This window comes from Anarrhichthys ocellatus, unplaced genomic scaffold (assembly GCF_004355925.1).
Source record: "Anarrhichthys ocellatus isolate YVR2014 unplaced genomic scaffold, GSC_Weel_1.0 scaffold55, whole genome shotgun sequence".
Lineage (NCBI taxonomy): Eukaryota > Metazoa > Chordata > Actinopteri > Perciformes > Anarhichadidae > Anarrhichthys > Anarrhichthys ocellatus.
Window position 1 is genome coordinate 161,129 of NW_022280085.1, and position 14,909 is coordinate 176,037.

The 14,909-nt window shown below is 41.8% G+C and overlaps 1 protein-coding gene across 5 annotated transcripts; it reads left to right on the top strand.

The window, feature by feature from the left end:
• The first annotated feature begins 921 nt into the window (after window positions 1-921).
• LOC116396346 (zinc finger CCCH domain-containing protein 7B-like) lies at window positions 922-14,629 on the top strand. Of its 5 annotated transcripts, none has more exons than XM_031870902.1 (23): window positions 922-1,299; window positions 1,455-1,522; window positions 1,655-1,691; window positions 2,396-2,593; window positions 3,925-4,083; window positions 4,847-4,927; window positions 5,268-5,327; window positions 5,506-5,560; window positions 5,724-5,893; window positions 6,745-7,315; window positions 7,719-7,771; window positions 7,870-7,963; window positions 8,276-8,437; window positions 9,813-10,027; window positions 10,357-10,457; window positions 10,592-10,773; window positions 10,942-11,027; window positions 11,439-11,602; window positions 11,819-11,924; window positions 12,192-12,300; window positions 12,615-12,751; window positions 13,452-13,621; window positions 13,859-14,629. In XM_031870902.1, the coding sequence occupies exons 2-23, from the start codon at window positions 1,464-1,466 to the stop codon at window positions 14,037-14,039; spliced, it is 3,150 nt and encodes a 1,049-aa protein (XP_031726762.1). In that variant the 5' UTR covers window positions 922-1,299; window positions 1,455-1,463; the 3' UTR covers window positions 14,040-14,629. The 5 variants fall into 5 exon arrangements, with proteins under 5 accessions (XP_031726762.1, XP_031726761.1, XP_031726763.1 ...); XM_031870901.1 differs by having other exon boundaries at window positions 922-1,172; XM_031870903.1 differs by having other exon boundaries at window positions 922-1,172; window positions 11,442-11,602.
• The last annotated feature ends 280 nt before the right edge of the window (window positions 14,630-14,909 follow it).

Below are 14,909 nucleotides of genomic sequence, written 5' to 3' on the forward strand. Positions count from 1 at the left end.
GGTCGTTTGGGAGAGGTGAGGAGGAGGCAGGGGATGTAGGTGGTTGTTTGATGATGGGACAGTTGGGGGGTGTGAGAGTAGGCTTATCAAACCTGCAGTAGAAGACATTCAGGTCGTCAGCCAGTTGGTTGGCTGACGACCCGAATGTCCTCATTGGGGGGGGGGGGGGGGAGGTCTCCTGTAGTTAGTGAGTACTTGCAGGCCTCTCCACACTGACAGGGGTCGTTGACTGAAAACTTTTTTTCCAGGTTTTCAGTGTAGCTCCTCTTTGCTACCCTGATCTCCCTTGTCAGTGTGTTCCTGGCCTGGTTGTACAGAATCCTGTCCCCACTTCTGTAGGCCTCCTCCTTAGCCCGACGAAGCTGCCTGAGTCTTGCAGTAAACCAGGGTTTATTGTTGTTGTATATGCAGAAGGCTTTAGTCGGCACACACATGTCCTCACAAAAACTGATGTAAAAAGATCACATTCAATCAAAAGAAAACATAAATGAATTGCCAATAGTTAATTATAGTTATTAATGTAGTTGTATATGGAAACTTGGTTTACTGACCCATTTAATGTAAAAAATAATTTGTTGAATTGAATTGATCCATTTACAGATATATGTATGTATTTATTTATCTATTTGATTGTGTAGCTACATGGTTATAGCTGTTGCGTTTTTATTCTTTAATGAAGCTGAATGAGGCCAATAACGGAGTACAATCTGCCAGGCACCACTTGGTTCTTTGTACCGCTACTAAAGATGGCACGGTTATTGTTCCCACAATCATGTATATCATAGTGTCAAATAAAGGAGGAGTGATATAAAGAATGAAAACAAGTTGTGTAGGGATGGCAGAAGAAGAGTGTGAGTAGGTGGAATATATTGTGTACACAGGAAGAGGTGCCTGACAGACCTCACTCAGGGCCTGTAAACCCTGAGTTTGTTAAAGGGCCAGTGTGGAGGTTTGCAGCTGGCTCGTGGATGGACTAGGCCTGGTAGGAATCGAAACTTAACTGGGGGCTGAAGTCAAACACGGAGCCTCGACGGGTCTCTTCTTCCTCAGCTCGCTGTTTACCAGCGTCTGCTCGAGCTCTCGGCGGGAGACAGTTTCTCCGTCTTTCCGCCATTGGACACTAAATGACTTCCAACTTCTATTTGGTTCAATGAACTTCCTTACTTCTTTAGGTAGGTGTGTCTGAAGTTGGGCCACACTCGCGCTATGATAGCGAGGGAAACATGCGGGGGTCAGGGGCTTGCATGTTGGATGTTTATACAGTTATTAAATACGGAATGAACACGAAGCCCGGCCTCGGTAAGTGTGTCTTTGCACGAGATGACAAAGCTGGTCGTTTCTTGCTTTCTGCTCCTGAAGGAAGTGGGTGTACACCAGCTCACAGGCACTATCAACACAACATCGGGCAGTCTTAGTTATTAAATTCACTTGTGGTCTGTTTGTCTTCTCCCCAGATAACAAGCATGGACCCTGCCAGACAGAAACGCAAAGAAGAGATAAGGACCTCTCTGAAATTTATACAGTGAGATGCATTTTTGTTTGTTAGATTTCACCCTTACTGAAAGTGAAACCTACCATGGCCACGAATGACTCATATCCTGGATAACCAGCTGTCTCAGTACTTTCCTAAGCAAGTTTACATCTTGTGTTCTAGGTCTTCCCTGTCTTATCCAGAGCCCGAGGGCTACCAGGTACCACCTGTTATTACAAATACTGTGTTATGTCTGTCTCCACTGTCTCGTCACTCTTAAGCTTTGGGTTTTATGCACATTATGATCTACAATCGGCTGTTCATTAGTTGTTGCTGAAATCCCAGACCCTTCACTGTGCTCTCTGTTTTGTTTCTCACTGAAATTCCTTTGTCTTTTCTCTCCTAACATCTCTTAGTTCATTCCTGGCTGCATGTACAATCAAAGACTGGGCAATTAATACTTAATACTCTTAATACTAACTCGGAAAGATATACTGGTTGCTGTAATCATTCTTCTTGTCCACAAATATTTTATTGATTGCCATGAAGTTTTGCGGCGACATTTATTGTCCCCAGAGGATGAATCTTACTGATATTTCCTCTTGAGCCACCATAAAGTTGATAATTACATTTTTAAGTGACATGTCTTTTAAAATTGTTTGATGGATTGGCGCTAAATTTTGTACAGACATTCATGGTTTCCAGACGATGTATCTTAACGACTGTGGTAATGACTAAACACTCGCTAAACCAATGACATTCCCATCAGGAATCACTTCATGGCCAGTATGAATGGGACAAATGTTTACAACAACCAATATTGTGGGCGTCGTGGTATTTTTGAATATACTTTATTCATGACTGGGCCCAAAGTTTTTGGGACACACCACACCTATTTTTTTTTCTTTTTTCCTCCCCTCCCAGGACTTCCTTACCCAGTTAGTGTGCAACCTGCTCGATGAGGGCAACGCCTCGTTCAGAGACAGTGACTGGGAGCAGGCGGTGAGAGAGTTCAGTGAAGGCTTGAATGTCTCGCACTACGCTGCAGCAGAGGAGATCCAGATCCCAGATGCGTTGCTGGAGAGCTTGTATGTCAACCGTGCAGCTGCCTACCACAGCATGGTAAGATACGGCTGCTACTGTAGGTTCCTGACACGCCGTATGCGTTTTGCAAACCGATTGTTTCAGTGAGTGCAGTTCAGACAGACACTGTCAAAATACATGCAGCTGTGATGAGCAATACAAAGGCTTCTCCACACCCAAACCTGATCTGTCAGTTGTAGAGCCAGTTAACAGTGGATCATCTGTTAATCTTAACATACCAGTGGTTAGTCCACTATAGTTTGTGCTACATTTCAAAGACCCAATCAAATATTTTTCACTATAAATTATTATAATGCAGCAGAGGAAAGCCAACACATAATACAATACCGGGGATTGCACCACCAACCCCAAGGCAGTAGATGAATGCTGTGTAGAGCGGGGGAGACTATTCATCAGTCAGGAGTCAAAGGGATGTTGTTGGCATGGGTTCAAGGGAAGGTCGAGGCATATCTGGGGGGACATGGATGTAAATCTTAAAGTAGCATATTATAGTACAAAGCAGTGAGCACAGAGGCATAATTCATAGCAGGATAGCATGACAATTACATATTCCTTTCACGGTTGAATTGCATTTTTTTCTCCCCAGGACCGGACTGAAATGTCACAACAACTATTGTATAGATTGCCTTTAAAGTTTGTGCAGACTTTCATGGTCCCCAGAGGATGAGTCTCAATGACTTTGATGATCCCCTGACTTTTGCTCCAGCATCAGCATGACGTTGACATTTGTGATTCATAGTCGGATTCATGTCAGCTTTTGGATGCATTGCCTTGAAATTTGATTCAGATATGCATGTCCCCCTCAGGGATAATTGTAATAACTAATAATCAGGTCAACATTTCAGTTTGTCCAATATTTTGGTGAAAATCAGATGTCTGGTTTTATCCATAGTATATTTAGCTGAGAGTCCTGATATCAATATCTATATTCAGTTCAACGCTGGAATTAGGAAAACCAAAATCTTTGACCTGCAGTAGTCAGCAGCAGGTCAAAGGTAAGGTAATGTTGTAAAAAAAGAGGGGAAAAAAATACCCTTTACATCCATTCAGGCAAAACACAATGCTGAGTTATCTGTAAATCAGATAATATGAATTATTTTATCATATATAATGTTAATAAAGTCGATGGGAAGAAAAGGTTTTAAGATAAACTGTCTCCACACACATTCCTACAGATAGACAGAATTTGGACTAAATAATAAATGGACGATTAACTCCGATTTTTTTTTTTACAAAGGAGGCTTTTCTTTCCTCACCATCCGTCTCACCTGAATTATGAGGCTTCTTCTAGAAAACAATACCAGTCTTACAGAGGCTCTTTTTATTATCATCTCTCCTGTCTCCCACAGGGGGAATATGAGTGCGGCGTGAAGGACTGCGACATAGCTCTGAAAGTGTGTAAGGAAAGCCGCAGGGCGCTGTACAGGAAGGCACTTTGTTTGAAGGAGCTCAGGAAGTACAAGGAGGCCTACAACTGCACCACCGACTGTCTGCTCCTTACTCGAATGGTAAAGGAAAGAGACAATTGGGAGAGTTGATGCTAATAGGTCAAAGACATTGATTTAAAATAAATCAACAACAATTTTGTACAGACATTCATGTTGCTTTCAGCATGAGTCCTAGTGGATTTGGTGATCCCTGACTTTTTCTCGGCTCTCCAGCAGGTCAACAATTAGTATGTCCAATACTTTGGTGTATGTCTAAAACTAATGACATTCCCATCAACCTCAGCTGTACTCATTGTTTTGTCTTTTGTGCTAGTCAGCAAATGTTACAATGGTAACATGCTAAACTAAGATGGTGAATATTGTCTCACCATGGAAACATCCGCCTGTTAGCGTTGTCATTGTGATAGTGTTAGCATGTTGACGTTAGCCTTTAGCTCAAGTTCAGCCTCACAGAGGGTTAGCATAGCTGTAGACCCTAAGCCTTGTTTGCTAAACTTTTAGCCACAGCTCACGGCATTCATTGCGGATGGAGTTTGCTTGGTAGTTGTAAAGACCCTCATCTCCATGACATTACCTTCAAGTTTTAAAAACAAAATGTTTCCCCTTTCAAAACCAAAGGGATAATTATCTCTTATCTTGTGGGTTGGATAAATACTAAAATGTGTAAAAGTGTAGCATTGGTTACATGAACAGTTGACACAAGATGAGAAACTGCTTCTGTGGGACGTTTCCTAGATGGTACTAGATGGGTTACAAGTCACAGACATGTACTGTAGCTTGTGCAATGTGTTCATTTGTTCTTTGTCTGTTTAACTCTTAACAGGACCAACGGGTGAATGAGCTCGCACAGGAGCTGGCCATCCATCTGGGACTGAAAACTCGGAAACCATACGTCGGCATAAAGGTTAGTAAAATAATTCAGCTCTGTCATGGTGAGATGGGATGCAGTCTAGGGGTGGGCATCTTGTATCGCGGTAAGTCATTTCATACTGTGATATCAATGTATACATCATGACTTGAACATTGTTTGAAAACCAACAACCAATTTTGTATTATCCACTGAATTGAATACCTTAAAATCACATTGATGCCGTATTAAAGAAATGGTTACCCAGGTTATTTTATATATATATAGTAAAGGAAATTCTCTGATTGTTGATTGTCTCCCTGCATATTTCCTCGTATTGCCTAACTCCAATGAAGACATGGTGCAGATATTCAGTCTGTTATGGTTTCTCTCCCAGGAAGGAGGACTTATCACGAGACATGTTGCTAATGGAAACATGAAAGCTGAAGCCATCAAGGCAAGTTCAATGTTTTCTATAGCTTTCACCACCAAACATTCAAATTAAAAAAATATTCCAATATTTTCTAACACAAACATTTTGGTTTCTTAAATGATAACATCTGTGTGATGCATGTTTTGCAGATTGTTGATCTGATTTTACTACAAATGCTTTTTTAAATCCTTCTCACTTCCAGGAGTCTGGTGCTCATGTAGGAAATGGTGTGAATCCTCTCAGTGGCCTCGCACCAGGTGTGAATTCTTCACTTTGACTTGTTCAGAATTGTGTTACCGTTACAATACAGGCAACATGTATGTCTCCACATGTGTTTTGTTTGCTTGATAAAGTTCTTCAAATATTTATAGGAAATTTACAAGTAAAATCTGAAAGAAATCCCGTACTGCTTCTCCTCAGTCAGTTTTCCCAGCATGCCTCAGTCCTTCATTCCCTCCTCAGCTCCCTGCCGCCAACCTGCCGTCTCTTCAGTACCTGACAAGGTGGACACTCTGGAGGACTCCGAGGTGATGGGAGACGATTTGGACAGCCTGCTCGACTGCTTCCCTAATGAGACGGAGCCAACTGAGGTAAAATCTGCGTTTGTGCTGCGTTTGTCCTGCAGTGACCAGTAAATAACTTTTGTCACTGATGGGGGAATGAAGGTGTACTCGGTTGTAAGGATTACTAAAATGGAAGAGCATGTAATTATACATTACTATTGTGTAAGTCTTTAAAGGTTTGGGGATTACACATCTTGTAAAACATCCCTCCTCTTTTCAAAGTAACTGTTTTGTTAAAAAGTAACCTTGCATACTTTTTCTTTCATTCCAGTGCAGTAAATTCAACTTCAGTTGAATCTTGCTTTGGATACCTAATCCATCACATAAAACATATATTCTCACGAGTAAAGTCGATGTGTATGTTAGCAAATTGTTGTAGGGGTGACATTAATCCAATATTAGTGCAATATTCACTAATATTGGATTAGCTCTGTATTGATCTCCACCAACTCCTGAGGGAAATATCTGGCTATTTAGCAGCTAGATGTTGCACTTTCTTCCCCAGCTAGTTGCCAACATTGTCTGTCTGCCATTTTGGTGCTGGTCAGGTATTTTACTGCAGGTTTATCAGGTAAAAACCAAAGCAATAAGCTGAAAAACAAGGTCTGCAGAGCTGAGGGAAACTGCTGAGTTGGGTGATGATCCTCTATGAGGTCATCACTATGAGTGTCTCCCTTTGATCCATTGTTTATGTAATAATATTGTCATAAATGTAACAGAATAGTGTTGATATAGCCCAGCAGTTGTCAGCCAACTTCCATCAAAACCTTCAAATGTAACCCTTTAATTGAGCATCACATTTTTACATTCTGTCTCATTTCACTTTTTTTTTTTTTTTCATCCATCTTCACTCCAGTTTCTCGCTCCATGTTTTCCAGACCCCCCCCCAGGCAGCACTCAGGAGTTCGACCCGCGATCGCACGGTCCCGTCTGTCCTGCCCGCGCCAACACCCCAGCTACCCCCGGCCTTCTTCAGCTCGGCCGTCAGCCAACTCAACTCCCTGGACTTCTTTTCAGGTGTCGGTTGCTGCACCACAGCTGGAACACTGGATGCCCTCGACGACCTCTTGACCTCTGGCCTTGGAGGTGGCGCTGGTGCTACAAACTTAGCACTCGCCTTCGAGGCGCTGGACGTTCTGGATGGCCTCGATTGCCTGGATGACTTCTTGGATACGACTCCAAGTGCTGCTGGAAGTAAATCCCAAACCGAGCTTGACGCCGGTGAAAAGTCCCTTGATGATTTGCTGGATGAACTGGATCCTCTGGAGACCGTCTCTGATCCAGGCGGTCAGAGTGGTGTCCTGAAAATTGGTGTGAAAGCTGTGGACGCGCTCGACTCCCTCGATGCCCTGGACTCGTTTCCCTCAGCGGAAGGTGTTGTGGCAGCTTTGCCAGCGATCTCCATGGGAAGAACGGGCCTGGACACGCTCTCCGGTTTCAGCTCAACTGGTGATTATGATTTCTTGGTGACTTATTATATTATTGGCAAAGCAGGACGCCTGTTCTTTTAGGGGTCATGACAGCAAGTAGCAGATCAATTTAAGTGTGATGTTTTTTTGCTCTCGCATTGTTTCATTTGAAGGACTTTCAAAGAGAAAGGATTATTTACACACACAAAAATCAGAATAAACTTAATTATTTATGATCAGTTACACTAGAAATGTATGATACAGGTACAGTGGGAAATGAGAATAAACAAAATATTAAGTGTATTTTACTGTACCTTAAATAAGTGCTCCCACCTTTTAAAAAAGACCACACTTGTGTGTGGACATGTTGTAGCCCATTTACTACAAAGTGTGAACACATAATTATTCCTTTATTTTCTGTTTTTGCTCATCGGGTATCGCAGGCTCTCAAACTGCTGCAGCTCCAGTAATGCGATCTCCAAAGAATAACTCCAAAGTAAGACTTGATTATCTGGCTTGAGTTAGCAGCTCTGTGGTTGTCTGTCTGTATTGTTGGCATTAACTGAAATCTTTATTCTCACCTTGGCAACAAAGGAGAAGAAGAACCCAGCGCTGGCTGCGCTCTCTAACCCGCTGTCCTCCACTCATGAGTTCCTGCAGGCCTGCTCGGCCTGTTTCCCTCGGAGAGGTGCGTCTCAAACGAACTGTAGTGTAGCAAGAAGCCACAATGATCCCAATGCTGCTGCTGATTTTAACATCCAGACAGGTTTATGTCCTTTAATATTCCCTGTTTTGAGCATCTTTAAAGGTGGGTTGATCTGCATCCTGAAGCACTTTTCTTTAACGTTGTAGAAAGGGCAAAATGCTAAGCCTTGACCTAAATGCAAAAAGAATTTTGTTATAAAGTGGAGATACCAAAATGCCTGGTGCCTCCTACTCCTACTTTTTCCTGTTCTATTGAAAATCCTAAAGTTTTAACCCTCCCCTGTTTGGTTTTCAGGTCACGGCATATATACATTTGTTCACAAGCCGGACCTGGTCCACAGCTGTAAGCGAGACATTCTGTTATGTAGACTGAAGGCAGGTTATCCTTCGGAGTGGACCAGAGTACGACAGATTCCTAACTGGAGTTCCTTCACTGCCCCGTTTGTACTTTGCAGAGGTAAGTAACTCAATATCAAATGAATGCGGATGTCTTCCGGTGAATTGTCTGTCGGCATTCATTGTTCATTGCTTGTTAATTTAGCTAAAACGTATTTGCGTAATGCACGTTGTGTGTTTTTTGTTTTGTGTGTGTTTCTCTGTGCGGTCGAAAATAAGCAAGTTACAGTATGTTTGCATAAAACACCATAATCGGGTGTGGAATTTTAATAAACGTAAGTCTTTTTGTCTAAATTGACTTATGTTCAAATGTAGCTACACAGTTCCTTTCTGGGTTCCCACTCGTCCTTGAAAACGCATAAAAATGCGAGAAATTACCAGAAGAAATTAGTTTTGCCTTGAAACAATTATTGTTGAGAGAGTTTGAAAATAATGAATGTGAAGCCAGGGTCAAAACAGCCCAAAACACCAGCTAAATACTGGCTAACGGTACTTTTTCACTCACCTAGTATTCTCTCATCAAATGCAATGCTGCATTATTGTGAAGGTAAAATGGAACATGACATGAAATGTTTCACTTTTGTAGCGGTGTGAACCCTGAAAATGTCTTTGGATGTTTTATTGCGTTTGATGAGTGAATTCCTTTTGCAGACCGTTGGAATGCAAAGAGGAGAGAGAGAGATCAGTGGATGTCAGGATGTCAGACTAGAGGTTGAGGTCACACATCCCGTTGTGTTTTATGGCCCGCTTAGACTGCTGGTTCTCATCTCCAGAGGGAAATCATAGTTAATCATTTGTTCACAGGGTGCAAAAGGGTGAACTTCCCAATAGCTCTTTGGGCTCCGCACATAGGGCTGGGTGTCAGTATAGTAGCATTAACAAAATATCTGAAATTCAGTACTGATGCCAAAAAGAATACTTTTGTTGATACCTTAATTGACTAGTACAAAAGATTTTAGTCATTGTGTGTGTGTGTGTGTGTGTGTGTGTGTGTGTGTGTGTGTGTGTGTGCGAGCTCACATGTTGGGGGTAGTAGCAGGTCAGTTCGACGAGGCCCATCCTGTCGTAAATTGAACATTTGTCACTCCCTTTACCATTAGCTCACGCTTTTAGTCTTAGCAGGACTTTTTACCGACTCTGATATCAGAGTTCTGATCACGATGTGAAAGGTGACGTCTCTTTGAGTTTCATCATACTTTGTGGTTGTGTCAGGGAAGGCAGTTTGGATTTATAGGATGGTACCCCTCGTTTACATTTTCCTCATGTGAACAAGGCAAATTTCCTCTCCACCCTTGATTGGTCAGAAACATTTGAATGTGAAGGAACTGTTGGTGAGGTATGAATTCAGGGAAACGGTTAAAGAGGATACTTGTTATAAATATGAGTGATGAACCTGACTGTGTCAGAATGAGCTCTTGTGTTTTCTTTCACGTCAGAGCTGCTGAATTCCGGGGATTTGGGCCTGTGCAAGTACGGAGAGAATTGCACGTTTGCCTACAACCAGCTGGAGATTGACGTTTGGACAGAGGAGCGGAGGGGGACACTGGACCGAAACCTGCTGTTTGACACTTCAGGTTTAAAACTGGACCCTGTGAACAGCATCATCCGCCTTCTGCAGGAAGACAAGGGCATGTTCATGTTCCTCTGTCAGGTTGGTGCTCTCATACAGCTTTAGAATAATATTAATCATTGTTATACAAACAAATGTCATGTTTGCTTTAATATTATACATACCGATTGATTGAACGTAGAAGTACCAGTTGCCAGCGTTTGTTCTGTCCATGAAGCATGCATGCTACACCACACACTGCTGTTTCTATGTTATTAATCTTCATATGCCTGTGTCTTGAACATTCACACAGCTTTTTGTTGTATCATAATAGATATATTCATTAATATTGCGTTAAAGACGGTCATCTCTTAATATCTGAACGTACTGTCTTTGTTTGTTCCTTCCTGTCGTGTATTTGTTGTCTGTAGGAATGCTATGACAGTAAACCTAGAATCATCAGTAAGCGCTGTAGAGACGATCACACCAGCTGCTCTAACCTGGATGCTCGCCACACCTTCGATGCCAATAAGTGAGCGTGTTTACAACACATGTGCCGCTGAGAGTCCTCATCCTCGCTCATTTCACTCATACGCCAACTCTTTACCTCTTGCGCCTTTCTCTCCACCGTAAACACATTCTGATTTCTCCGTCTTTGCTCGTCAGGTGCTTGGCGTTTGTGGTGCGGACCCACAGCGTGAACTACAAAAAGGTCCGACCGCTGGGTGTCCTGTGCCACTTGGATTTGTGCCGCCAAGCCATCCGGTACGGCTGCCAGAGAGAGGACAGCTGCTATTATGCCCACTCCGTGATAGAGCTCAGAACCTGGAGGGTGCAGCGCGACACGGGTGCAGTCTACCAGACACATAAAAATATATCTATACGTAACAATAATAGAATCAAGAGCGTTTGAATTTTATTTGTACTCTTGAATAAAACTATTCAGACACTGATGAAGGGTATTAACAGACTGTGCTGTTTGTCCTAAAATGAGCATGTGCTTGTGTTATTTTCAGGTATCAGCCCTGATGAGATTGTGAAAGTATCGACAAAATATAACGACAAGAAGGAGCAAAACTCAAGCAAACATAAAGGAAATGGAGTAAGAAACCATTTTGATTATTTTTTCTATAGTTCATTTTCTCAGTTGTCACAGTTCGTTATTGGTCAACTTGTCCGGCATCCTCTCTGTTTCTTCTTGTTTTTGTAAATGGGATGAACCCACATGTTGAAGCAGTGACACCGCCTCACTGCTGGTCTTCTGGCTGAATGAATCACCTTTTGTAATTTACAGAGCTTTTGATGTCATAACTGTCAAACTTATTATATTAATTTATATAAATTTTGTGTAATTATTGGCTTATATAAATGCTTCAAAGAAAAAAAAAAAGTATCTTAGAGATTCATTTTATAGTTAATTTTGGCAGATGAAAAGTGAAAGATGAAGAGGAAATGTTATCACTCTTATCTTTATTATGATGTATAATAATATTCTGATATTTATCATTTCAAGCAGCTGTCTTCTGGAGGTGATGGGAGCAAAGCAAGAGGAGGAGGAGGAGCTGGGAAGAGTCTGAACATGAGGATGAAGTTTGCCTGTGCTCTGTGCTTGCGGGACGGCCGGATCAGTGAACCAGACAAAGCCCTGAAGTACTGCACTGCCAAGGCCAGGCACACGTGAGTAAAGATAATGAGCACAAGTTTGGAATTATTTTTCTACTGTATAAATACATCCTCGTCATATTATCAGAGATCCTATTACATATCAGCCAGAGATTTTCAAGCCTGCTTGATAATAACGGTGAACGGTTAGATGTAAAACTGGTAAATCACAGATGATCACAGATGATCCATCAGCTCCATATCTGTGTTATCTCGTGCCGTCACCTTCAGGTGGACTAAAGAGCGATGGGTCCTGCTGGTCAAGTCCTTGGAGAGAAGTAAATGGGTTCAGATCCGACCGCTGCCACATGCCAAGAACTTCCCTGTGCAGTATGATGTAGGTGTGCCGCCTCTGCGCTTATGCACTTTAACACAACAAGCATATTTCAACCAAGGTCTTTGATCCATCAAAGACATTCCTACACTGATGAGCTCTTCCCCAATCGTTTTCTTGCATTTCTTGTCTTTAATGTTTACTGTATTTTGTATAGCTGGTGCTTTCAAAACTGAAATGTGTAAGTTTGCCTGTTGTTGTGGTGTCGGTTGAAAGTTTGTATTGCACTTTGTTATCTGTGTTTAACAGCGTTAGGTTTTCTCCTGACAGATATGCACCCAGATGTTGAAGAAAAGGAAATGTAACTACTCAGGGAACTGCACCTTCGCTCACAGCCAAGAGGAGAAGGAGATGTGGATGTATATGAAGAATAACGACTGTGAGTTATTAGAATAGTGTCACTGATTTAGCTTTGTCGGATTCACAGTAAAAGAAATCAAAATTGATGCTGAACCAAAGATATTGTCTTTTTTTTATATTATACGTGTTCCTCTTTCTTGTCCAAACATGGGACCTACATTACCCACAATGCAACTCAATCATTGAGAGCTCAGTCAGAGATGTGTTGTGCTAGTAGCGGTTAATTGCAAGCTCGAGCTGCTTTGATACATCGTTGAAATGTTGCTAAAATGGCCAGAAATCGGGATGGAAATCTCTAACTTTATATGACGGATTTGTTATTTGTGCCTGTAGTGCGGGAAATGCAGCAGATATATGACATGTGGTTGTCATTAACCGCCCACAACCGGCAAGCAGACGGAGCCATGCTCACCCAGCCGGTCCCAGAAGAGAAATATATCGTCATGCCAACTGACTATGCTGAACTGATGGTGGGTACAGTTTGTTTTTCAGTTCAGTAAAGTCAAAGACCAAAAACAGCTTCACCAAACTAAAACATACACATTACTGACTATTGTGGTGGAAAAAAACTATTCAATAGTTCTGAGTGAGTCGTATAATACTGAATACTGAAACAAGAGACATTCAGGAAAGAAGTTTTTCTTTAAAGTATTTATTCTCTGGCCAGAGAAGGCTTCACTGTCATGCAGACTGCAGTTCAGTCTGCAGAGGATGAGCCAAGAATCTAGTGTGTCTCTTGCTTATAAGCATCTCAGCACACAGGGGGGCGGGACATCAGGTATTTACATTATCACAATTGTTTCAAGCTCCCCATTGACCCCTCCAGTCATCGCCTTCATCTTCTGAGCCTTGTCGCACAAAGACGTGCGTCTTTATTACCCTTGCCCTTATCTCTGAGAATCTTCACACCTCAACATTCTCTGGTTAAACTGCCACCCCCATTTGGTTACTTCCTCTTATCAAAGCAAAAGCCCAAGATACCCCATATGGTCCTGTTACCACATCTCCTAGGTAACAATCATATGTCACATATATAGTTTTGTTAGTGAGTAAGGCACATAAACTAAATCACAGTAGAAATGTACTAGCACAGGGAAAATTACACACTATGCATCTGTAAGAGGATAACAAAGATGCTTTTTTTTTTTTTTCTATGTGTGTGTATTTTAGAATGGCTTCCACTGTCATCTGTGTGGTAGACACAGTAACAGTGAGCGGCAGTGGCAGCAGCACATCTCCACCGAGAGACACAAGGACCGAGTGTTCAGCTGTGAGGGAGAGGACGAAGCTCTGACGTGGAGCTACCGTTTCCCTGGTCCATGCTTTGAACTCTGCCCCAAGTAAGACCTTTTGTTCTGGATCAGGATTTCAAGAGTTTGAATCACAGTGCCAGCACAAATGTGTATTTTGAAACCCACAGAGACGAAGAATACATATTGAACTTACCAAATGAATACAAATTTTGCTCTGTGTGTGCGCTGGATGTGTAAATAAGCGTGATTTGATAGCGCTATATCGACTTTAGAAGGTTATGTCATTGTGATAACAGCTGGTTACACGATGTTAATGTTTGACAGGTTTGATGACGGCTGTCCTGACGGTGTGAGCTGCGACTACGCCCACAGCTTAGAGGAGCTGCAGGAGTGGACGGAGAGAAGAGATTTCCTGAGGCAGAAGCTGGCCAAAGCCAGGGAAGACATGCTCATCATGCCTGATGAGATTGACTTTGGGAAATTCAACTTTCTACTTCAGGACTGAGAAGATTTTTTTTTTTCTTCTTTTATTTTACTGCCAATAACTGCCAAACTAGCATTTAAGTTAATTAAGTGTTTTCAATTCATGACCAAAATCGAAATGTGATGTGATCAAACTAGCAGTGTATACAATGTGCCTGCCAAAAAATGACTTGACATAATTCATGAAGCACATGTATTTGCATTCTCAAACATGCCATATACTCCTTACTCTAAATATTTTATATCTTACTGTATGGAACATTTTCTGAGCCACGTTTTGCTCTTGTTTGTTCAGCTAAAACATCAGTAAAAAACAGTGCTCTTCGCTGTGAAAGTAAGACACACGTTGGTGTGAAAAACACAGCAGATACAAAGACACACTGCTCATCACAGAATATTCATCAGAGGTTCATATTTAACCACACATGCAGCCGTTTAAATGTTCTTTTCCCTTCTGCTTGTGTTCTGTTTTTACAGGGAGTTTTATTAACATGGTGTTCATTCTAAAGTTTACTCAGAGAGAGGATGTTCAAGGCCTTTCACTGGCCATTAAAATACTCTCCACAAATTATTTTTCTTAATGTAAAGTCTTAATAAAAATTGTCAAGTTCACTTCTGATTTGTACTTTAGCTTTGTTTTTGGTGTTATGATTTGACTGTGTATTTTTATGTGGAGCATATGTGTATTATTGTGGTTCATAATGTTATCATCAGAGACTGGTGTTGCTACATTGGTCAGATTGTTATCATGATACTTAATAGTTTTGCTCATAGTTTAACTAAATGAGAACTGTTCTCTGTGAACCAGCCACCACCTTTTTAGCGCACTACTCAAACAGGTCACTAGATGGCGCGGGGCGCTCGCGTTCATCAGACCTCGAACCTCTTTTGG

Bases quoted from the DNA above. Each gene is read 5' to 3' on its own strand.
- LOC116396346 (XM_031870902.1), top strand. From the start codon at position 1,464: ATGGACCCTGCCAGACAGAAACGCAAAGAAGAGATAAGGACCTCTCTG. The intron at 4,928-5,267 runs GTTAGTAAAATA...TTTCTCTCCCAG, and splicing joins AACCATACGTCGGCATAAAG to GAAGGAGGACTTATCACGAG. The intron at 11,028-11,438 runs GTAAGAAACCAT...TATCATTTCAAG, and splicing joins GCAAACATAAAGGAAATGGA to CAGCTGTCTTCTGGAGGTGA.